The sequence below is a fragment of the Haliotis rubra genome, unplaced genomic scaffold (genome assembly GCF_003918875.1).
Source record: "Haliotis rubra isolate DU_JTF1 unplaced genomic scaffold, ASM391887v1 Scf451, whole genome shotgun sequence".
Taxonomy (NCBI): Eukaryota; Metazoa; Mollusca; class Gastropoda; order Lepetellida; family Haliotidae; genus Haliotis; species Haliotis rubra.
Window position 1 is genome coordinate 168391 of NW_025767137.1, and position 26327 is coordinate 194717.

Consider the following 26327-nt stretch of genomic DNA (forward strand, 5'->3'; position numbering starts at 1 on the left):
GACACCACCTGCAAGGGGGTGCTGTCAGATTTACCCTTTTGAAGTAGAATGTGTTAGTGTGCGCCCTCATGACTAAGACAGGCTATGCAAAACCCAAATGACATTCAACAAGAAATAAAAGTAAGAGATTTTTCAGGGAAGGCCCTTCCTAATACAACAATATCCCGAGCACATCATTGATACAGTCACAAAACATGTTACCTCAGAAAAGCCATGGGGTATTCTGCGCAGATCGTCTGGTTGTGAGAATATTGCTTTCTTTAGAGCCCAATGTTTAAGGGACATCTTATTATGTACAATTAAGCACTGAGGAGGTAACTGTTGATCAAGCGACGTTTGCAACGTGATGGACGTTTAGTGGCATGTTGGACTGTGGAAGACGTAAGAATATTGTTGCTACAAGTGTTTCAATATGCCATAAGCAGAATGTTGACCTGATACCGCAAACACATAACCATGAAGATCAACTACGCTGGGGACGTCCAAGGGCAACTAACTTCAAGTCCACATGGTCAGATTGATGGTTTGAGGGAATCGGTACAAAATGCCCCTCAGATAAAGGGACCACTCTGCAACTGATAACAGTTGCTAGAGTACATCACTGCAAACCTCGCCTGCAAAGATGGCATCAGTGTGCATGGTGTCATACCACCAAATCACATCATATCATTGGAATCAGAGGCATCGATGGTATGGTAAATGTCACTGCTGTCAAAGAGAGACAGATCAGTGATTCTTCTGAGAATCGAGGTTCACTCTCGATTTCCTTTGACCCGAATGAATCGAGGCTAATTACGTCCTACTGAACGTCTTCTGACGTCAAAGTCACGTACAGTATCATCGTGTTGGGAGTGGGTTCATAATGGTATGCGGGTTCTGTATAACACTGGTCAAACCGCGCTCCATATTATATGTTGGTAAAATACTATCGAGGCAATATTATTGCACCTCTCGGGAGGTAAGACTTTCACAACGAAGCAATGTTTTATCTTTCAACATAAGAACACAGGTGACCAGCGTGTCATGAATGTGGCATTATCTTCCGAAAGCAAGACATCTATTTCATGCCATGGAGGTGGCGGGATTGCTCCATCGTTAAAGCCTTTTCTCGTCACTCCGAAGATCTCGGGTTCGATTCCCCACATGGGTCAAATGTGTGAATCCCTTTGCTGGTTTCCGCAACCGAGAAATTGGTGGAATATTGCTAAAAGCGGCGAAAACCCATACTCACTCACTCATAGTGCCTTAATCCTAATACATGAATAGCCAACTCGCTGATTCACTAATGCCGTGGCCCCAAGCACTCAATCCTGATGTCATTAGCAGACGTGTACGTGAAATGAAAAGACCCATCACTTCCTCAGTGAATTTGGGCCTGCTCCTCATTGCTAGTTGGGACAAGCACTGGTTGACTCATGTGTAGCATGCATCGAAAACCTCGTTCATTTATTGCCAATAGGGGTGGTATTAGTGACGTTGGCTGTAAAATGAAAATTTCTGATATGGATGCCCGACCTTTTAAAGGCATCACCCGCCAGCATCTCGTCACAGCAACATATCAGGCGTGATCGTCCACTCCCGAACAGATATGTTAACATCACACTCATGTGCCAATTTTATACCCAAAACCTCCGTCTAGAGCAGTCGATAAGAGAAGTGAAACCATTCTCGTGAATGAAAGTGAATATTTATAGCTTCAAGATTATTTTATTTTTGCAAAGAATCTGAAATGGCTGCTAGTCTACAATGGCAACGTCAAGCATGGAGGCTAATTACAATATGTACATAGTGTAATCATGCATATTTATAAACTGCTGGTCTTCATGTCCATCTGTAATCAGTAAAGCAAACATTATCGGACATTCATATCTATCTATGTAATTTAGGTGATATTCTGCCTAACACTTGCCAATTTATATCTAGGTCGTTGGACACCATTCATGGAAGCTTCACACATTGTGCCCATGTGGGGATTCAACAAAGAGATTCAACACAAAGCTATCAAATTCCAGGTTACACAACATATGATCCTGGAATTTACTCTTTCGGCATGGCCACAACCATCACAGGATCCGCATGCACAAAAATCCTACATATAATGTACACAACATGTGTTCATATTGGAATTTGAACCCAGTTACCCTGTGCGCATAGACAAACTTTAACCATTAAATCTATGATCTTATTCTGATAATACTGGTTTGCTGTTGATATACCGATCCCAAATCCGGTCCTTACCTAGCAGAGACATCCATCAACATCTTATATTACCTACAGCAAAATATAGCCAAAATGCATTTTTCTTTTCATTATTCTCATTGGTTGACTAATACATCTTCCAAGGCAACTACACATTTATCTTTTCATAAGGTTTTCCTGTGAGATGTTCTCATCATCTTTGTCATCGACAGACTCTATCGTTTCATATGGGTCTTCCTGTAAGATGTCCTCCACTTCGTTGTCATCGATGACAGTGTACTCTGCATTGTCTTCCCTCATCCTCCAGACTCCCCGGTCAAGGGTCATGTCTTCAGGGACTGGTTGGATGTATGACGTAACATGACGGCGTGTATCGAATGTTCCGAAGTCACACCAAGACGTGTGTGGCCATCTGGATATCCGTTTAGTCTCCACCGAGTCAAAGGGCCCCAGTTTCAGATGTTGGGAGGGCGTTGGATGCCTCATCACATTTGTGTGTCAGGTGATCCTAGGAAGCGAAGACTTGTGTAACCATCAGGAGATACGCTTGCCCCTGGAGATTTCCTGTCATTGCACCTGGTGGTTGGGGGTTGCATGCCACGTCCATCGCAAATGAGTTTAGCTGAATGTCGTCTCTACATTGTTCCGTCTTGTTCCTGGAAATAAAAATATAATGATTGTTGACGTAAATGCTAAATATCCAAACAAACTCCTAGTATACTGCAACTGAGCATCTAGATATCTGAAGTTGGACTTAGCAGCTTACTGTTTCGACCTGAAACTGTTTATAGGTACATGTGTATTTTCCTAATCATTTCTCGAACAGAGTGTATATTTCAAAGCAATTCCGTTCAAGTTGTCGGGTCATAATGTATGCCTTGAGGAAAAGTATTTAGTCCGATTGCCAGAATGTACGTTCTTCGGGTGGCTGCCATCCTTGATTCCTCTCCCAATACAAGGCGGCAGTATGTTTAATTAATGAGTTCGCCATGTACCACTTACGATCTTCTCCTCCAGGTGCAGAAAGCCACCAGAAGCAGTACAGACATCAGGACAAGTCCTACAGGAGGAAGAATGGCCGACACATATTGGTTTGTGTCCCAGTCGTCATGTGGACTCTGAAACACGCCCATATTGACCTGTGGTAATCTGAAATCGTCTCGTCCAAGAATGTTTTATCATACATACGCGAGAATATAGATTGCACTGTGCTTTTAAAGGTTAATTTTAGTAGCATTAGCTCCAAGGAACCTTTACTTCTTGGCAAGCGTGACAACGTTCATCACTGACACGACAGCTTGAGACTGTCGTCACATGGCTGGACTATGGCTGAATAACGTGTTCACAAATGACAAAAATAATCCAATAAACATGCGTAACGGGTAAGAAAATAGTTTCAAAGCAACCTTCCTCTTAATACAGACAGCATACATCACTGCCCCGAGGGCAAGAGAGACCGCCGAATATTGCTGAATTTAGCGTTACACACATAAAAATCCAACAAACATGCAAACGCAACAAATGTTATATCAGGTACCGTACTAGAGCCAATAATGGTATTACATTTGTTACACAAACAGTAATAAGACATCGGGCACCACTGTTGAAACCATGGGGGTCACCTTCAAGGTTGCCGTCTCTTCTTTTCGGGGAGGGTACAATGGAAGAGGCAGATATTCATTGATGATTTCATCAGGGGTTGGAATCGAAGATTCTAGCAAAATGAATTACTGTCTAGAAAGGATCCATTTTCCACAGCAGAGTAGAGTTGTACGTGCGTAGTAGTATAACTGAAAGGTACACGAAACACAACATTGTTAATGATTTTTGACCTTAACTGCACGACGGGGATTTAAATAGCAAAGTCATTGTAGAGTCATGTGGTCTTGTACTGGTCAACATCATTCTGCTTGTGACTTACTTGTTTTCTCTCTGTGCCTTGGTTTTAAATTTGACAGCCACCTTTCCTGGAAGTCCCCTCGAGTTCTGTGATGAGTCTGTTGAAGCCATCAGCCAGGTCACCTCTACTTGTATGATCAATCTCACCCAGGAGTGTAATGTTGATCATATCTGAGTCTACAAATAAAATAAAAATTCATTTATAAAAAAATCACAAATTGACGACCAAAAGAACGGATGAAATGATATTTTACATGATGTTTACTGGCTAAATTGTCAAATAAAATGTGTTCACGTTCATGATCAAAAAAGGGTGGTGGGGTAGCCTAGTGGTTTCAGCGATCGCTCGTCACGCCGAAGACGGGCTCGAAATAGTTTTGAAATATAGCTAAAAGCGACGTAAAGCTAAACTCACTCGCACACTCATCATCAACAGATTTTGTCACACAAAAGCACACGGCATACATATGACTCAGTACCCTGGCAGGATACCGCAACCAGTCTGTTTTCTCCAGAATGAAAACCAAACAAATGTCACCTTTGAGTTGTATTGATATCGCCCGTTGTCTTCATTGTTCGCATATTGTAAAGTAAATTCTTGTGACGGTGAGTGGCAAAGTGATTTAGGCGACCGTATAATATCCGTAACCTCCCTTGGATGCGTTTGTGGTCACACCATCCCAGCAGCTGACGGCTGTGCTGGAAGTACCTGTGTGATGTGCCCCTTTCTAGGGAATGTGTGAGACCCCTAATTCAAGACGTCAAAGTTCGAAAAATACTGGACATCAGTGATTGCTGTAACTTCTTAATTATTGTCTCAGATATTCATTTTGATGCTGCCAGGTATTTCTCACGAATTTTGCTGTATTGTATTACGTAAACGTCGTATGTCGTTCAAAAATAAACTAACGGGCAAAAGAAACGATACCAAAATTTAATTTGATAATTTGGACTCGAAATCAAATTTGGTAGGTAGTTATGAGCTTTACAACAATCACCACAATGCTTCCCTAACATCTGTCACGAAACATGTTGTGTTTGGGCGAACAGTATCACTGCAACAGGTCGTGGAACACGAAAATCTCGTGAACGGATTGTATGAAGCACGTGCATCTTTGGAGCATAACAGTGCACACAAACCTTCCTCGACATCAAATCTTCAAGTCAACTTCAGCGACCATGACTCGATTATCGCAGGAATCCAGAGAGAGCTATTGGAATGGCACAGATGGGTGCCACTCATGCACATGTTGCAGCGACCTTGGGGCAGTACACGTCTAACCATCACGAGGCTGATGACCCGCTACCTGAGAAACCATTTCTTACCTGTGACGTCATCAGCAGCGACTGGGCTTGGATATCCTATCAGTTAAAGAACAGCAGCACGACAACTCAGACAATACAGTATCCGCGCCTCTACAGACCCTACCGTGGTCTGCGATGGGCACACACGGTTCGCCAGTGGCAAAACAGACAGTGGCAGAGAGTGGTGTTCTAAGGTGAAAGCAGGTTCCAGCTGTTCAGGAATGATGGCGGGGCTCGTGTCTACAGACACCGTGGAGAACGTGTGCAACGTTGCTGTGTACAGAAAGTGGCGTTTGGTGTCATAGTTTGGGGAGGCATAATTGCTACGATATGTACACAGATCTTGTTGTGGTGGATGGTAATCTCACTGCTCAACGATGCATTGATCAAATTCTGTGTCCGGTTGCACTACCATTCCTACGTCAACGCCATAACCGGATCATGTTCCTGGACAACGCCGGTCCTCATACAGCACGTATTGTCATTTCTACAGAGAAACAACGTCAATGTGCCTCCTTGGCCCTCCAGGTCACTTGACATGTCACCAATTGAACACTTGTGGGACCATATGGATCGTCAGATTCGTGCTAGAGAACTTGTTCCTGGAAACCGACGTCAGCTTGATTAGCTCTTCAAGAGAAATGGCGAAGGATCCCTGCCCAAGGTATACGGCGTCTGACGTTCTCAACACATCCTAGTTAGGGCTTGCAATTGATGCCCACGGTGGACATACCAGATACTGACCATGTGTGTTGGTTTGTTTACATCTGTGATCGAATACTGGACACTTCCATTTCCTTCATTTATACAGTGATTCAATGTACTTGTTGTTGTTTCTACTTCAATTACATGACTGAGTGCATGTTGTCCATACAACTGCTATTAAAGTCACTGTCCTTTTTCACAAAGGACGTGCTTGTCGCTTTTGTATTATCAGTGATTTCGACTTGGTATCGTTTCTTTTTGCCCGGTAGTTTATTTTTGTTAATTAGGGCTCCCTTGCCACTAAGGGCAGCAGACCTATTGTAATCGTTCGGATTATTATTATGTTTTACAGATTGAAGATAATATGCAGCAGAGAGGGTTCGGGTGATCCTGGCACAGTCAGGCTGGTAAGGCTCATCATCAGCTCAGGGCCCTAGCCCCCTACACGCAGCCCAGACAGCGAATGGACTTCTCCCAGGAAACGCTGCCTAGTCGAACCCACCAAGAACTTTCTGGAGAATATGAAGGCTCCCCAACACTGCAGCCTTCTGCATTACCCAGAGTATCAGAAGAGCTGTACTCCGGTGGAGAACCCGGGCACTCTCCTGATCTGTGCCAAAAGATCAGGAGGTACCAAACTCAAGGGCACCGAGAACAATGGGGAGCCTGACGACAGTGTACTTGGGATGCAAGCGAGACATTTCAAAGGCGAGGTCCGCATATTTATCATGCTTTTCCTTGATCTTGTCAATCACATTCCTGTCGAAAGGGACAGAAAATTCAATGATATATATAAATTCATTGGCTTTAAAAAAAAGGACAAGATCAGGTTTGTTAGCTGGAATTCTTCTGAGGCTGTATATGGGCCTATTCCACAGAAGTTTGAAAGCATCATTTCCATGACGCCCTGGACATGTTCAGGGTCGTACCATGGATGGACCTCAGAGTCAAAGCCACAGGCATGTCGGAGACAGTAGTAAAAAGCAGCAAGCCATGCCATCATGTCGTTTAAGATATGCTGTTTGTGCCAAAGGAAGGGCATCCACTGACAAGGTGTTGGACAGTCTCTGTGAATTCATTGCAAAGTCGACATTTCATGTTAATATTCTCTTTAAGAATCACATTTAGGCGATTACGAGTGGGAAGTGACTGGTCCTGAGCAGCAAATAATAGGAAGCCCCTCAGTTTCACATTTAAGACCAGCCGACTTCATCCAGGCGAAGGAGTCGGAGGATTGCTATTCTGTTCCACACACACTGCATGTACACACGATGCAATGGCTTCTCAGAAAGCTTCTCCACAAAGAGACCGACTCTGGGGCAGACTTGGTGAAGGACTTCACCTGGTTTACTCCCATTGCTGTACCGTCCAGCAGTACATCGCCATCAGCAAAGTCAACCTCTAAATTTCAGATTCTGTCCAACAACCTTGGCACGCTTAAAAATAGCTGTGGAATTCCTTTGCTTTCATCATCATGAGTCTTCACATGCATCACCAGAGGATCATTCGATAAATAAATATGTGCAAAAGTACACAATAAAATTCTGTCATGAAGAGCCTCCACATTAATCAAACCCCAGCCTCCAGAATTGATTGGCATATATACACGGTTAAAGAGAGGAACGAGGGTGGTGGGCTCTGTTATCAGACATGATCCTTCTGGTCAGGCGGTCAAGACTCTGGATGTCTTGTTTCGTCCAATCAACTACTCCAAAGGAATAGGAGAGGACTGGCACAGCAAAAGTATTGGTGGCTTTGACCTTGTTTCGAGCATTTAGCTCTGAGCTCCAGATTTTCTTTAAACGAGATTTGTACTCGGCCCGAAGTTTGTCTTGAATCTGGGCATTCTGGAGCTTATCTCGAACTTGCATTCCAAGATAGGTGTAGGCCTGATCTTCCACAAGATGCTCAATAACTCCTCCCCCTTGTAACTTGACCGATCCATCATTAGTTACCTTGCCACGTTTCAAATGAAGAGTATTACATTTGTCGAGTCCAAATGTCATGCCAATATCATTCGAAAAGGACTCGACAAGGAGAACCTGCTCTTTCAAATTGGTATCTCCTTTGGCAAGGAGCTCGATATCATCCATGTAAAGGAGATGAGTAAGAGGTGTTGGGGATCTGTGCTGAGGAGGTCCGGGATGGTAACCCTCCTCTTTATTGAGCAGAAAGCTCAAAGGATTTAAAGACAGACAAAAGCAAAGGACTAAGGAATCCCCTGAAATTCCTCCCTTCTGATTGGAATAGATTCCGACGTCTGCACCTGCCCCAGCGAGTACATCTCAAGTTGAGTCGACCAGCAACTCATTAAAGACTTGGAGTAAATCAAGTAGTCGCTGAGGGGGAGGTCAATGCAATGAAGAGACTTCAGAATCCATTCGTGAGGGAAAGAGTCATATGCCTTTTTTGTAGTCAATCCAGCACATGGAGAGGTTGCGGTGATATGTTTTAGCCTCTTCCAAAATCATTTTCTGTACAAGAAGTTGATCCTTGCACTAACATCCCTTTCTTGCTCCCTTCTGCTCTCTGTAAATCATATCATTGGAAGAGTAAGATGACACGAGGTTTGTCAAACACCCTGTGAATATTTTTATACCGGAGTATTCAAACATGTGATAGGGGCGGAAGTTTTTGGTATCAGTCAAGTCTCCTTTCTTGGGAGAAGTATTGTGCGACCTTTGCAGAACCATGGAGAACATCACCTGTGTCCACAAGAGAATTGAAACAGTGTAGTAATGGTGTTTGGACACAGGGGAACAGTTTCCAATACCGATTTCGAATGCCATCAGGCCCTGGAGCTGTATTTGATTTGGACTTTTGATAACACTTTTCAGGCAATCTGGTGAGATGTAACAGACAAACGACCTAGTTACCTTCTCATGCATTGCATGGTCATAATCACGGACCCATGGTGCCTCAAGGTTACAGTTGCCGGGTACAGACCACAACTGTTTCCAGAACCTTTCATTGGCATCCATGGGAGGCCGTTTGTCATGTTCACCATCACCCTTTGCTTTCAGTTGCCTGTAGAAGTGCTTTTCATTGTTTCTAAACAGTTTATTTTGTTTGATGAATTTATTTTTCTTTTCCCATTTTTTCTTTCTTTCAGTCCAAACCTTTATTTTGCCTTAAGGGAATCGACAATTTGGAGAGGTATCTTTTTTCCTTTCGTTGTTTTATATTTCAGTTTTAATTTTCTCCAAATTGCCTTTTGTCTTTTGACATTGGACTGCTTGATGATCTTAACTTCAGGCACAGCTCTATCCAGAAATGTATTTTCTAGTTTCCGTTAGTTTTACTTGAAACCGGTTTTTCTTTGGTGCTTAGTCTTCTTTAGTATTGGATGTGTTTTCTTTGGAGAACTGTGTGAAGTTCCTCCAAGGTCTGAGCAGCATAGACACAACAATTAATAATATCATTTAATAAATTAATTTCATTTTTTGGAAAAGATTCATTTGTTTGTTTAATTGGCCTCCGATTTTCTAAAGGTATGCCATATATTTCATCATAAATAGAATGAAACAAAATATACACAGGATTTTTCAGAAACAGATCTGCAACTGAGGGAAGAGGAAGAGTGAGGGTCTGAAATTTCGGGGCCAATTGGCTCTATGCCGGAAGAGTTTCCATCAGCAAGAGGAAAGAGGTTGACACGGACGTCCATTCGAAGTTTTGGGTCTGCTGCCACTTGAGCATTCTGTCTCATGCAAAGGTTCCTGACGGGCAGCAGTTGTGGGTTGAACTGGCTCACGGGGCAAGAGATGCTTTAAGCGCCGGAATTGATCTCGAGATTTTGCTCCGTCAGGTAAGCATACATGGGCATGGCATTGTCCTAATGCAGCTTCAGCGACTTGCCATCCTGTCGCTCTCGCACACTCAAGTAGTGTAACGTTTTAAGGTGGTTTGACCAAGATATTCTTGGTCCGGGTTCTATGCCTTCCCTGGGGCAAGTCCCATCTCCAGTATGGTTGGTTTCACTACCGGAGGAAGGCTGACTGGGCTGCGGAAGTGAATCTAAACTTTCCTTTTGGCTGTCTGTAACAGTGAAAAACCAGCTTCGGGTCAGCCCTAACTGGGTGATGCACGTTTGGTCTAGGGAATATAATTCCCTATCTAGGCCCATTTCACGAAGAGGCGTACATCATCAGGCCCCTATTATTATTATTATTATTATTATTATTATTATTATTTTATTTTTTTATTATTATTCCGCCGATTTTTGTACCAAACATAACTCCTAAACCAATGCTCGAATCGCTTACAAAAACACACAGATGCGCACCCGGCTGTAGATATTCCTTTAAAATCCCTAGGCTCTTGGCCCCAATAGCAAAGGGGGAGATAATTCAAAGTAATTCCAAAATTTCAAAGTTTGACAGCAAATATCTCAAGAACTAATTGTTCCAACACTTCCAAATTTCTTGTACAGATGCACAATCGAATTCCCAACATTTTTGCCTGGACGGGTCAAAGTCCGCTAAAACGTACCGTTTGGCAGTTACTTTTGTTTTTTTAGCCATGCCAGTATGGTAGATGATGTCCTGATGATTCCAGAACACTAATTGTTTTGAACATAGACTCAAGAACAACTGAGATACAGCCTTTTAAAGAGGGAACTATTTCTTCTCGGAACTACTTAAAAGGTACATGACCCCAGTGACCCCGGCTGTATTTGGAAGATCCGCTCGCCTGTGTTCTGGCTCCGTTTTGGCCGATGATATCTAGCCCTCAGATACAATAGATAGAAAGTAAAGCCAAGGGAGACCTCATCGTTGCCCGCAACTATATTTGTTAGATGATCTTCGGTTGTTACTTGATTTCACAAATTAATTCCATACTATATATATTAGAAATAAAACACTATAATACATTTGAACGATAAAAACATACATGAATTTAAGGGGAGTGTATAGAAGAAACTATCTCACTCACCAACCCTTTGGTTGCATCTCTCCCACCCAAGGAAAAATCACAGTCACACTTGAACCGAGTTGCCGTCGATAGATCCGGTGTACACTGGCCCATGTTACAAGGGGCTGTCACAGAAATTAACCTTATCTGCACATGTGTCTCCAGTCGAACCAGCTGGGCATGCGCACTTGAAGTCCGATTCGTTTCCGTCACACGTCCCTCCGTTCAGACATGGCTCCAGTGCACATTGGTTGATGATGTTTTCACATAGTTTTCCTAAACAAATTTTAGAAATTATGTAGCAAAAAACCCCATTAATGAACAGATATTTTTACACGACTTGTAAGCAATCTACAGAGATCTCTTGCCATCGGGTACTGTTGATTTAACCCTTTTACCTTTTACCTCCACTATCAAGGTGGAGTTACAACAATGTTTCAAGCAGGTACAAAATGTAATTGCGGGATTGCGGTGCTAAATATCTTCGACTGACCTCACATAGTCATATATGATTTGGGGGTGGGGGTGCTGTGGGAGCATGCGCGCTTTTATGGGTGCATATAAGTGCATTTGAGTGTAAAAATGTAGGTAAATATACATTACCAAATAAGGGCGCACTTAAAACAACTGAATATACACGGAAATAATTCGGCGGAACACAGTCTGTTCTTATGAGTCAATTAATATTGTACTTTTGGTAACATTTTGTTTTGGATCGAATTATTGTATGGTAGCCATAATAGTGCAAACTATATTCCACGAGGACTGATACAGTCTACTTACCTTTGATCCCCTCCGCACAAGCGCACTCGAAACTTCCGTTTGTATTTGTACAAGTGCCTCCGTGTTGACACATTTGGTCACTTTCTGTGCATTCATCGATGTCCTTGTTGCAGTTGTCTCCCTTCCAACCTGCAATTTTATATTTGAAATTACTTGAAATTATGCAGTAAATAGCACAATGTTTCAGAAAGAGTGAAACAGTGAAATCCTATTCATACCGACCGACGGTCCGATATCCCGCTGGATGATGACTGTCAGATGAACGTCTGAATATGTAAATGGCTCACCAGTGATTCAATAATCACTTTAACACTTAAAACAGTCACTTTAAATAGTGACGACTGGATAACTCGAGTTTCAATGTATACTTTGACCACACTTTACAGTGGAAGGATCGTTATACAATATAGGACAAAAACCTCTGTCATAACTGGGAAATTTAGTCCATAGCCCAGTATAAAACAATCGACAATTGTATTTGTGTCTGATCGAAACTCAAATGACAATGGCGGATACGTGATTAGCCGGGAGATTTGATTCATCAATTTCGAGCATCCATTTCTAATAACACAAACTTTGTTTAATTAAAAGTAACGTGTCAATTGGTCTTTCTCAAGCTTGCTAAGGTCTAAAAAATAGTTCACAACAACGCTCACACCAGCTTTCTGAGCATACCTTCAAAGCACATTTTAGCTCCTGTATGTGGGTGGCAAGTGTAGTGACTGTGGTCAGGAGTGGCCTTGCAATATTTCTCACACGCAGACCCGTACCAGTCCGGGTCACAGTAGGCTCGGACTGCAATCTTTAACCTGGAAAATAATTCACTCTGCATTTTTCACTTTTGAGGAGAAATATATGATCAGGTGGTTAGGCTTCCTGCTTGCTTGACACATGTCACCGTATCCCATTTGCTTAGATCGATCCCCATGCGGTTGATCACTGATTCAGTAGATTGTCTTGCTGCTTTAGAGACTACCGCCACATAGCTGGAATATAGCTGAGTGCAGCGTTATTTGACAAACAAACACACACTACGACAGTCAATCCTTAACGTTGAAAATAATTTACTCTACATTTTTCACTTAAGATGCAACTAACGGGACCGGGTGGAGAGACTCCAGATTCGATTATTTACAGACTACCGCCACATAGCTGGAATATTACTGAGTGCGGCGTTAAACGACAGACAAACAAAACAAAAACACTTTTCACTTTGAGTGCCTTGCGCACCTTGATCAAGCAATTTTAACATGTAAACATTGAATGCTGGTCAAAGGCTTACATTGGCATTATGTTGGTGCGAGACCGATGATCATTCACAACATCATGTTTTGACGTAAACTCATTATTTTGAAGTATTTATGAACAAAGAACATGAAAGAATAACCCATCTTGTTTTGTTCCAGCCCTCCAACCCAACTCTCTGGAATCATCACAGATATGTTTTAATCTGACTCACGTCGACCTCCTCGACAATGTGTATGAGTTGTACATAGCTGTCTGTTCTGTAGCAGCAGCTCGGATGTTGATCAGCTTAGAGAGTGTGTCCATGTGGTCATCACCGGAGATGTCATCGTTGTCATACACCTCCACCGTTATTTCTATCGAGGACTGAATAAAAGAAAATGCATACCATCTGTTTAGTTTAAGTTAGTTAAGTGTAGCTGAATCAATAAAAAGACACACATATCGATTTACTTTCTATTTGTTGTCAAACATCGAGACTTATTACTTGTAAATAATCGAGGCTGGACAAGACGAGCCAGACGTTGATGCCCTGATTCGCCATCAGGATGCAATGACCCGTTGTCATGCTGAGCTTTAGCTGAGTGATCCGATTTCACGAGCACTGTGTTAGCTAGTTTCCTGATCAACACCAACAGGATGGTTTAGGTTTGTTTGACTTATGACGTAATCTGATATGTACCCTTCTGTGTGAAATATTGATTTAGATAACAGTCCTACCGGTACTGCATTGTCCACTGGTATGATGAAAGGATTTGCAGTTCCTTGAATGCTGCTTCCAAAGTGGATTATGTTATGGTTGTCTACATATTTTGTGGTCGTCTTGTAAACAGAGCACGGCTGTCTTCCTTCAGGGCTGGAATGACATCGGCTTATGATATTATACCATCAAATCTACAGGCAACAAAGCGCTACATTGAAAACACACACTTTTGTATCGCTGCATATGTAGCCAGAATGAAAGATGTATGGAAGGTAGGAATTCATTCTTTTGATTAATTGCTCCAAATGAGTGAGTGAGTTTAGTTTTACGCCGCTTTTAGCAATATTCCAGCAATATCACAGTGGGGTGCACCAGAAAAGGGCTTCACACATTGTGCACATGTGGGGAATCGAACCCGGATCTTCAGCGTGACGAGCGAACGCTTTAACCACTATGCTACCCCACTGCCCCAGCTCCAAATGTACACACCAAATGGCACACCAATGGTTACAAAGACAGACATACGTGACATAGCACAATGCAGGCGTTTTTAAAAACCATGAATATTGCTTCGGCATACTTATATTACTAATACGTTGTTACACTTCAAAAGTATACAGGGAAGTACACAAATTATTTTCACCAGCCTAAGAAATACAAAACTGGCGGGAACTGAACATATTTAGCTCGTGTGTTTTCTCAATAAACGTTTTAATTGTACCTACCCAGCAATACCAATACACAGGGTAAACATTGGATCACACTTATCAGTGCACCATGTCCAATCCTCACTGTCACAACAGTATCCACTGATTTCCTTGCCATCTGACCAGTAACTGATGAATCGAATGTCCAGTTTACCGTCAGTCTTCACTCGCTGTAAATCATGAAGATAGATTCGAACAAACAGTTATTGAGATCTGTTTCACGCTACACTCACCAATGACCTATGAATAATTGAGTCTCGACCACAGATACCAGAGATAGACATGCTAGATACGATCCCACTAAGACTCAGCCTTACCTTTATATAACCACCTCGTCCCCATTATTCCATGGCATCAGAAATTCAATTTGTTTACGACTAGTTCAAAGGATTAGTAGAAACCTTATTTCATTATTATTTAAATGAAGCGGCAATCGTGGGACATGGGTGGAAGGTTTAAAGCCGGAAATACACTGGATACCTTTTGTACAAAGATATGCTCTCAGATGTGAGGAAGGAAATGTTTTTTTTCTATAAAGGAACACTTTAAAGATATTATCACCTCATAACGATGCTATCGCATAACATGACATGGAGCTTTCGAAAGTCCAAATGCTACCGCGATGTGATACGACGTGTGCTGAATGTAGCACTAACTGAACAGAGTAGTTTGATGTGATGGTGGACAGGGCCGACAACAAGGTTTCTGATACAGCTAATTACGTTTCCATTTCCTGTCAGTTTTAACCATTTTCAATTGATGACAAACAGTGTTTCACAACTATTGTCCTGAAATGCATCAGCCCATTGGGGACTACATTCATTAATCGACCCTGGAGCCAAGTTATATGTCTCGGGCCAGTATGAAAGGGCCAGTGTGAAAAGGATATTGTCGCTTTTATTTCCATGAGTTTGGACTATAAATCTTTTCTTGTAACATTTTATCAGACACTTCTCTATCAGACGTTAAAGCTGTTAACTAAGGTTATAAAAGACAACTCACAGCGGGATTGACTCTAACATCCATCAGGAACCTTGTTGAGATTGTTTTCCATGTTGCCAGAGGCATGGAGATATACCCAAGCAGAATTACATTGACTGTTCGTACTTTCGACCATGTGTATCTACACGCACTGTATAACAATATCTGATGACACTTTGAGTCATCATTTATTATCAGTGAAACTGGCACTTATGCAATATGATAATACACAACTGAACCGATGTTGATATAATAAACTTTCTTGCGTATATTTGAAGAAGTGTAATGAAAGAAACTCCACGTGTGAATATTGTACACATTTCATTTAAGGCTACACAAATTGATATATTGTATAAACTCAGTTAAAGAAAGAACTTGAAAGAATTGCACTAACAAAAAGTACAGCTGAACAGATTATTGCAGGCTTAGCCTATCAGTAAATGTTTCACAGGAAGAATATATTCACACCATGATATATCGGTTTATGTCCTCTGAATAGTCCATGGAGTTAGCTGGTCATTGGGCCATTTTAGGAGATGTATTACATGCCTACCTTGATTGTCAACAGCCAGAGAAGTACGGTCACACACACAAACGTATTTCCCTTGTCTTCATCTTCTAATTGGTATCGCTTACACTTGTGTCCCTAGTGGCTGATGTATATCGGATGGCAAACGCCTTATTTAACTGTCTGGTTTATCCAATGGCCCATAACAGTCCTATTTAGTCCAGAGGCACACAGCGAGTTTCCGGTTTTTGTTTCTAGTTTCTAATGTGCAGTGCTGCGGAAATAAAATGAAAACGTGAATCACTTTGAGAATACTCAGCGTCATTTATATAGTTTAACATCATTGAATGATGAAGAATCATCAACCACGGGTAACAGATACGGAAGAAAAAGATATTAACGCGTGCCTTTATGATTGCGGAACAACAGTTGAAGTGTGAAGTTCAACAAAGCTGTTTAACATTAATCAAGTTTATGTAATCAATTGAATATGGGATATTGGTAATGTACCCCCCTCATCTAAAGGATAGGGGTGCAGTGAGTGAGTGAGTTTAGTTTTACGCCGCTTTTAGCAATATTCCAGCTATCTCATGTAGACTATTGAACCCGGGTCCTTTGCGCATGACGAGCGAACGCCTTAACCACTAGTCTACCCCACCGTCCCGATAGGGTGCAGGAAAAGAGCGCCAGTGTTTGTCTTAATGAATGAGAAACGCTCCACCAAAACGTATGGGGGTGTTTTGTTTTGATGTGAAGCTACACCAATGTGTCCAATGAAAATAAATGATGTATGTATCAAGAACATTTCCAAACAAATGAAGGTTGTAAACACGACACTCCCAATAATACAGCACGAGACGTCGGACAGCACCTGCAAGGGGTGCTGTCAGATTTACCCCTTGAAGTAGAATGTGTTAGTGTGCGCCCTCATGACTAAGACAGGCTATGCAAAAAACCCAAATGACATTCAACAAGAAATAAAAGTAAGAGATTTTTCAGGGAAGGCCCTTTCCTAATACAACAATATCCCGAGCACATCATTGATACAGTCACAAAACATGTTACCTCATTTACCATACCACCAATGCCTCTGATTCCAATTATATGATGTGATTTGTGGTATGACACCATGCACACTGATGCCATCTTTTGCAGGCGAGTTTGCAGTGATGTACTCTAGTAACTGTTATCAGTTGCAAGTGGTCCCTTATCTGAGAGGCATTTTGTACCGATTCCCTCAAGCCATCAATCTGACCATGTGGACTTGAAGTTGTATTGCCCTTGACGTCCCCAGCGTAGTTGATCTTCATTGCTACAAGTGTCTCCAATATGCCATAAGAAGAATGTTGACCTGATACCGCAAAACACATAACCATGAAGATCAACTACGCTGGGGACGTCCAAGGGGTAATAACTTCAAGTCCACATGGTCAGATTGATGGCTTGAGGGAATCGGTACAAAATGCCCCTCAGATAAGGGACCACTTGCAACTGATATCAGTTGCTAGAGTTACATCACTACAAACTCGCCTATGCAAAGATGGCATCAGTGTGCATGGTGTCATACCACAAATCATCATATCGATGGAATCAGAGGCATCGATGGTATGGTAAATGTCACTGCTGTCAAAGACTGATCAGTGATTCTTCTGAGAATCGAGGTTCACTCTCCATTTCCTTGACCGAATGAATCGAGGGCTAATTACGTCCTACTGAACGTCTTCTGGACGTCAAAGTCGTACAGTATCATCGTGTTGGAGTGAGCTCATAATGGTATGGGTTCGTATAACACTGGTCAAACCGCGCTCCATATTATATGTTGGTAAATACTATCGAGGCAATATCATTGCACCTCTCGGGGTAAGACTTTCACAACGAAGCAATGTTTTATCTTTCAACATAAGAACACACGTGACCAGCGTGTCATGATTGTGGCATTATCTTCCGAAAGCAAGACATCTATTTCATGCCATGGAGGTGGCAGGGTTGCCTTGTCGTTAAAGCGTTTTCTCGTCACACCGAAGATCCCGGGTTCGATTCCCCACATGGGTGAAATGTGTGAATCCCTTTGCTGGTTTCCCCAACCGAGAAATTGGTGGAATATTGCTAAAAGCGGCGAAACCCATACTCACTCACTCACTCATAGTGCCTTAATCCTAATACATGGATAGCCAATTCGCTGATTCACTCATGCCGTGGCCCCGAGCACTCAATCCTGATGTCATTAGCAGACGTTTACGTGAAATTAAAAAACAACCATCACTCTCAGTGAATTCGGGCCTTCTCTCATTGCTAGTTGGGACAAGCACCGGCTGACTCATGTGTAGCATGCATCGAAAACCTCGTGCATTTATTGGGTGGTATTAGTGACGTTGGCTGTAAAATGAAAATTTCGATATGGACGCCCCACCTTTCTAAAGGCGTCACCCGCCAGCATCTCGTCACAACAACCACTTGAACACATCAGGCGTGATCGTCCACTCCCGAACAGATATGTTATCATCACACCCATGTGCCAATTTTATACCCAAAACCTATCTAGAGCAGTCGATAAGAGGAGTGAACCATTCTCGTGAATGAAAGTGAATATTTATAGCTTCAAGATTATTTTATTTGCAAAACTGAAATGGCTGCTAGTCTACAATGGCAACGTCAAGCCTACATAAGCTAATACAATATGTACATTATGTAATCATGCATATTTATAAACTGGTCTTCATGTCCATCTGTATCAGTAAAGAAAACATTATCTGACATTCATATCTATGTAATTTAGGTGATATTCTTAACACATGCCCATTTATATCACGGTCGTTGGACACCATTCATGGGCTTCACACATTGTGCCCATGTGGGGATTCAACAAAGATTCAACACAAGCTATCAAATTCCAGGTTACACAACATATGATCCTGGAATTTACTCTTTGGCATCCAACCATCACTGGATCACATGCACAAAATCCTACATATAATGTACAATTTGAACCCAGTTACCCTATGCGCAAGAGAAACTTTAACCATTAAACTATGATTTTATTCTGACAATACTGGTTTGCTGTTGATATACCGATCCCAAATCGGTCCTTATAGCAGACATCCATGAACATCTTACATTACATATAGCAAATATAGCAAAATACATTTTTTCATTATTCTCATTGGTTGACTAATACATCTTCCAAGGCAACTACACATTTATCTTTTCATAAGGTTTTTCTGTGAGATGTTCTCATCATCTTTGTCATCGACAGACTCTATCGTTTCATATGGGTCCTCCTGTAAGATGTCCTCCACTTCGTTGTCATCGATGACAGTGTACTCTGCATTGTCTTCCTCTTCCTCTAGATTCCCGGGTCAAGGGTCATGTCTCCAGGGACTGGTTGGATGTATGACGTAACATGACGGCGTGTATCGAGTGTTCCAAAGTCACCAAGACGTGTGTGGTCATCTGGATATCCGCTCGGTCTCACCGAGTCAAGGGCCCCAGTTTCAGTTGTTGGGAGGGCGTTTGATGCCTCATCACAGTGTGTGTCCAGTGTTGCTACCTGTACGCCGTGGAGTGTTGCTTCATCACAATCATGTGTGTGTTGTCATGTGGGAAACTCTTGCATCATGTTCCATTACTGGATCAAGGGTCAGATCTTCAGTAACTGGTTGAAGTGTTGCCACGTCACCAAGACGTCCGTTGTCATTTGGAGAAACGCCGAAGCTATGTATAATTACTGGGTCAAGGGCCATATCTTCAGTTGTGAGATGAATGTTTAATGTGTCACCACGTTGTGCTTCAACTGGATAATGACCTAAACCCTCAAGAGTCTCTGGGTCAAGGGTAATATCTTCAGCTGCTAGACTGATGCTGTTCGATGTCTCATCACAATGTGTGTCGTGTGATCCTAGGAAGCGAAGACTCGTGTAACCATCAGGAGATACGCTTGCCCCTGGCGATTTCCTGTCATTGCACCTGGTGGTTGGGGGTTGCATGCCACGTCCATCACAAATGAGTCGAGCTGAATGTCGTCACTACATTGTTCCGTCTTGTTCCTGGAAATAAGAAATATAATGATTGTTGATGTAAATGGTCAATATCCAAACAAACTCCTAGTATATTGCAACTGAGCATCTCGATATCTGAAGTTGGATTTAGCAGCTGACTGTTTCGACCTGAAACTGTTTATAGGTACATGTGTGTATTTTCCTAATCATTTCTCGAACAGTGTGTATATTTCAAAGCAATTCCGTTCAAGTTGTCGGGTCATAATGTATGCCTTGAGGAAAAGTATTTAGTCCGATTGCCAGAATGTACGTTCTTCGGAGTGGCTGTCGTCCTTGATTCCTCCCCAATACAAGGCAGTATGTTTAATTAATGAGTTCGCCATGTACCACTTACGATCTTCTCCAGATGCAGAAAGCCACCAGAAGCAGTACAGACATCAGGACAAGTCCTACAGGAGGAAGAATGGCCGACACATATTGGTTTGTGTCCCAGTCATACCACAAATCACATCATATCATTGGAATCAGAGGCATCGATGGTATGGTAAATGTCACTGCTGTCAAAGACTGATCAGTGATTCTTCTCAGAATCGAGGTTCACTCTCCATTTCCTTGACCGAATGAATCGAGGCTAATTACGTCCTACTGAACGTCTTCTGGACGTCAAAGTCGTACAGTATCATCGTGTTGGAGTGAGCTCATAATGGTATGGGTTCGTATAACACTGGTCAAACCGCGCTCCATATTATATGTTGGTAAATACTATCGAGGCAATATCATTGCACCTCTCGGGGTAAGACTTTCACAACGAAGCAATGTTTTATCTTTCAACATAAGAACACACGTGACCAGCGTGTCATGATTGTGGCATTATCTTCCGAAAGCAAGACATCTATTTCATGCCATGGAGGTGGCAGGGTTTGCCTTGTCGTTAAAGCGTTTTCTCGTCACACCGAAGATCTTGGGTTCGATTCCCCACATGGGTAAAATGTGTGAATCCCTTTGCTGGTTTCCCCCACCGAGAAATTGGTGGAATATTGCTAAAAGCGGCGAAAACCCATACTCACTCACTCACTTATAGTGCCTTAATCCTAATACATGGATAGCCAATTCGCTGATTCACTCATGCCGTGGCCCCGAGCACTCAATCCTGATGTCATTAGCAGACGTTTACGTGAAATTAAAAAACAACCATCACTCTCAGTGAATTCGGGCCTTCTCTCATTGCTAGTTGGGACAAGCACCGGCTGACTCATGTGTAGCATGCATCGAAAACCTCGTGCATTTATTGGGTGGTATTAGTGACGTTGGCTGTAAAATGAAAATTTCGATATGGACGCCCGACCTTTCTAAAGGCGTCACCCGCCAGCATCTCGTCACAACAACCACTTGAACACATCAGGCGTGATCGTCCACTCCCGAACAGATATGTTATCATCACACCCATGTGCCAATTTTATACCCAAAACCTATCTAGAGCAGTCGATAAGAGGAGTGAAACCATTCTCGTGAATGAAAGTGAATATTTATAGCTTCAAGATTATTTTATTTGCAAAACTGAAATGGCTGCTAGTCTACAATGGCAACGTCAAGCCTACATAAGCTAATACAATATGTACATAGTGTAATCATGCATATTTATAAACTGGTCTTCATGTCCATCTGTATCAGTAAAGAAAACATTATCTGACATTCATATCTATGTAATTTAGGTGATATTCTTAACACATGCCCATTTATATCACGGTCGTTGGACACCATTCATGGGCTTCACACATTGTGCCCATGTGGGGATTCAACAAAGATTCAACACAAGCTATCAAATTCCAGGTTACACAACATATGATCCTGGAATTTACTCTTTGGCATCCAACCATCACTGGATCACATGCACAAAATCCTACATATAATGTACAATTTGAACCCAGTTACCCTATGCGCAAGAGAAACTTTAACCATTAAACTATGATTTTATTCTGACAATACTGGTTTGCTGTTGATATACCGATCCCAAATCGGTCCTTATAGCAGACATCCATCAACATCTTACATTACATATAGCAAATATAGCAAAATACTTTTTTTTTTCATTATTCTCATTGGTTGACTAATACATCTTCCAAGGCAACTACACATTTATCTTTTCATAAGGTTTTTTCTGTGAGATGTTCTCATCATCTTTGTCATCGACAGACTCTATCGTTTCATATGGGTCTTCCTGTAAGATGTCCTCCACTTCGTTGTCATCGATGACAGTGTACTCTGCATTGTCTTCCTCTTCCTCCTAGATTCCCCGGGTCAAGGGTCATGTCTCCAGGGACTGGTTGGATGTATGACGTAACATGACGGCGTGTATCGAGTGTTCCAAAGTCACCAAGACGTGTGTGGTCATCTGGATATCCGCTCGGTCTCACCGAGTCAAGGGCCCCAGTTTCAGTTGTTGGGAGGGCGTTTGATGCCTCATCACAGTGTGTGTCCAGTGTTGCTACCTGTACGCCGTGGAGTGTTGCTTCATCACAATCATGTGTGTTGTCATGTGGGGAAACTCTTGCATCCTGTTCCATTACTGGATCAAGGGTCAGATCTTCAGTAACTGGTTGGAGTGTTGCCACGTCACCAAGACGTCCGTTGTCATTTGGAGAAACGCCGAAGCTATGTATAATTACTGGGTCAAGGGCCATATCTTCAGTTGTGAGATGAATGTTTAATGTGTCATCACGGTGTGCTTCAACTGGATAATGACCTAAACCCTCAAGAGTCTCTGGGTCAAGGGTAATATCTTCAGCTGCTAGACTGATGCTGTTCGATGTCTCATCACAATGTGTGTCGTGTGATCCTAGGAAGCGAAGACTCGTGTAACCATCAGGAGATACGCTTGCCCCTGGCGATTTCCTGTCATTGCACCTGGTGGTTGGGGGTTGCATGCCACGTCCATCACAAATGAGTCGAGCTGAATGTCGTCACTACATTGTTCCGTCTTGTTCCTGGAAATAAGAAATATAATGATTGTTGATGTAAATGGTCAATATCCAAACAAACTCCTAGTATATTGCAACTGAGCATCTCGATATCTGAAGTTGGATTTAGCAGCTGACTGTTTCGACCTGAAACTGTTTATAGGTACATGTGTGTATTTTCCTAATCATTTCTCGAACAGTGTGTATATTTCAAAGCAATTCCGTTCAAGTTGTCGGGTCATAATGTATGCCTTGAGGAAAAGTATTTAGTCCGATTGCCAGAATGTACGTTCTTCAGGTGGCTGTCGTCCTTGATTCCTCCCCAATACAAGGCAGTATGTTTAATTAATGGAGTTCGCCATGTACCACTTACGATCTTCTCCAGATGCAGAAAGCCACCAGAAGCAGTACAGACATCAGGACAAGTCCTACAGGAGGTAGAATGGCCGACACATATTGGTTTGTGTCCCAGTCGTCATGTGGACTCTGAAACACGCCCATATTGACCTGTAGTAATCTGAAATCGCCTCGTCCAAGAATGTTTTACCATACATACGCGAGAATAAGATTGCACTGCGCTTTTAAAGGTTAAGTTTAGTAGCATTAGCTCCATGGAACCTTTACTTCTTGGCAAGCGTGACAACGTTCATCACTGACTCGACACCTTGAGACTGTCGTCATATGGCTGGACTATGGCTGAATGACGTGTTTACAAATGACAAAAACAATCCAATAAGCAACCTTCCTCTTAATACAGACAGCATACATCACTGCCCCGAGGGCAAGAGACCGCCGAATATAGCTGAATGTAGCGTTACACACATAAAAATCCAACAAACATGCAAAGGCAACAAATGTTATATCAGGTACCGTACTATAGCCAATAATGGTATTACATTGTTACACAAACAGTAATAAGACATCGGCCACCACTGTTGGCACCATAGGGGTCACCTTCAAGGTTGCCGTCTCTTCTTCTCGAGGAGGATACAGCGGAAGAGGCAGATATTCATTGATGATTTCATCAGGGTTGGATTCGAAAATTCTAGCTAATGAATCACTGTCTAGAAAGGATCCGTTTTCCACAGCAGAGTAGAGTTGTACGTACGTAGTAAAATAACTGAAAGGTACACGAAACACAAACTTGTTAATGATTTTGACCTTAACTGCGCGACGGGAGATTTAAATATCAAAGTCATTGTAGAGCCATACGGTCTTGTACTGGTCAACATCATTCTGCTTGTGACTTACTTGTTTTCTCTCTGTGCCTTGGTTTTAAATTTGATAGCCACCTTTCCTGGAGTTCCCCGAGTTCGGTGATGAGTCTGTTGAAGCCATCAACCAGGTCACCTCTATTTGTATGATCAATCTCACCCAGGAGTGTGATGTTGATAATATCTCAGTGCAAATAAAATAAAAATTCATTTTATAACAAACAGACAACCAAACATAGGAATGAAATGATAATTTACAAGGTGTTTACTGGCTAAATTGTCCAATGAAATTTGTTCAAGTTCATGATCAAAGGGGGTGCTGGGGTAGTGTAAGTGGTTAAAGCGATCACTCGATGACGGGTTCGATTCCCCACATAGGTACAATGCGTGAAGCTCAATTCGTAATAGTTCTGAAATATTGCTAAAAGTGGCGTAAAAACTAAACTCACTCACACACATTCATAGTCAACAGATTTTATGTCAAACAAAAAGCACACGACATACATCAGACTATGTACCCTGACAGGAAAACAAAGCCCATTATGAACATAGAGATTTTCTGGGTTACATCTTCTTTTTAACCCAGAAAATCTCTATGCTCATCAAATATCGTCTTCTAAAATGCCAATCAAGCATCTAAAGCCCATTATGTTTCCTCCAGAATGAAAACCGAACACGTCACCTTTGTGTTGTCTTGAGCATCAAAAGTTCATTTATTGCATATCATTCGCCTAAATTCTGATGACATTGACTGGCAAAGTAATTAAGGCTTTCGTATAATATCAGTTTGCTCGTGACATCGAGAGAAAGTAACCTTCCTTGGATGTTGTAACCTCTCACTCAAGATGTTCAAGTTGTTTAAAAAAAACTCCGTGATTGCTGCAATTTCTTAATTATGACTTAATATTCCATTTGTTTGCTACCCGGTATTTTTCACCAATTTATCTGTATTGTATTAAAGAACCACTAAACTTTGTTTTGTTACTCTTTTAACCATTACATATGAAAAATTTGTGGTAAGTCTTATGCGGAACACCAGATATATTCTTTAAAACTTGTAGTTAATTAATACCGAGCGATTAAAACTGGCCAAAAGTCGCCTGCTTCCCTCTCGCCCGCCAACGAAACCACAGACAGGTTACGTAACTCTGTCGCCAGAGCACTGCAGTGACGTCATATGAGGAACGATTTTCAGTTAGTTGTATAGAAAGTGTGTAGCACGCTCATCATTTTGATGATTTCTCGACATGAACGACGACATGCCGAATCGTTGCTTTGTCGTCAATTGCTCCTAGGGGTCGGGTGATGGTGTCACCATGCACAGATTTCCACAGGATCCTGCAGTTCGTGCTAAATGGGTTATGTTTGTGAGTGCGAAGCGAGCGTTGTGGAAACCTGAAACGATATCTTACTTGTGTTCAGATCGCTTCAGGGAAGTTAAAGAATCAAAACTACTTACTAGTTATAGTAAAATATGTATATGATTGATGACCATAAAGATTTTCCATAACACAAGTTGTAACATAACGATTTCTTCCTCGGAAGTGAGGTTGTGGTCGAAGTAACAATAATATTGTAAGTAGTATTATATTGACACCCACCTCGCTGCCAGGAGAAAATTGTTATGTTATACGCTATGTCATGCAAAATCCCATTGGCCATCAATAAAATACATATTTTACTACCAGTAGAAAGTAGTTTTGATTTTCATAACTCAGTGAAAACAAACCTAAATAGCATTTATCCACAGACTGGCGGATGTTCCTGACAGGGCGCCGCCATTTTTGAAAATCGTAAAGTCTGTTAGAATTAATGAGGATTATAGTTTGTTTTCATCAAGTTAGAAAATCAAAACTACTTTCTACTCGTGGTTAAATATGTATTGGAATCATAACCAAAAGGGTTTTGCATGACACAACTTATAACATAACGATTTCTTCCACGGAAGCGAGGTGGGGGTCGAAGTCACAATACTGCGCGATAAATTTCTTGCTACATTCACATGGTTAATGTCCTCTCACCAGTATGTAGATACTAGTCAACGTGCGTCTTTATATTTGGTCTTATAATCCTAATTAGTTTATTATCATTCTTGTATGCATTTTGAAACTAAATAAAAGCTGACGATCTGCTGATACTTATAGTGAATTTATAACAGAACTGTAATATCTAGACATTTTATAGTTTGCCAATGTGAATCATAATTCGCACA

The 26327-nt window shown here is 41.8% G+C and overlaps 1 protein-coding gene and 1 long non-coding RNA gene across 2 annotated transcripts; both read right to left on the reverse strand.

Moving 5' to 3' along the window:
• Window positions 1–2757: 2757 nt before the first annotated feature.
• On the reverse strand, window positions 2758–3889 carry LOC124289921. The gene is made up of 3 exons (XR_006901786.1): window positions 3822–3889; window positions 3202–3317; window positions 2758–2855 (listed from the first exon to the last, which is right to left on the reverse strand). It is a non-coding gene; the product is annotated as an uncharacterized LOC124289921 (long non-coding RNA).
• Window positions 3890–11137: 7248 nt separating this feature from the next.
• LOC124289909 (delta-like protein B) lies at window positions 11138–17699 on the reverse strand. The gene is made up of 8 exons (XM_046726582.1): window positions 17663–17699; window positions 17179–17300; window positions 14479–14630; window positions 13771–13906; window positions 13265–13416; window positions 12481–12614; window positions 11806–11934; window positions 11138–11298 (listed from the first exon to the last, which is right to left on the reverse strand). The coding sequence occupies exons 1-8, from the start codon at window positions 17697–17699 to the stop codon at window positions 11138–11140; spliced, it is 1023 nt and encodes a 340-aa protein (XP_046582538.1).
• Window positions 17700–26327: the final 8628 nt, after the last annotated feature.

Bases quoted from the DNA above. Each gene is read 5' to 3' on its own strand.
- LOC124289909 (XM_046726582.1), bottom strand. From the start codon at position 17,699: ATGATACTGTACGACTTTGACGTCCAGAAGACGTTCA. The intron at 17,301-17,662 runs GTAGGACGTAAT...TTGCGGTATCAG, and splicing joins TGACGTCCAGAAGACGTTCA to GTCAACATTCTTCTTATGGC. The intron at 11,935-12,480 runs GTATGCTCAGAA...ATAAAATTGCAG, and splicing joins AGCTAAAATGTGCTTTGAAG to GTTGGAAGGGAGACAACTGC.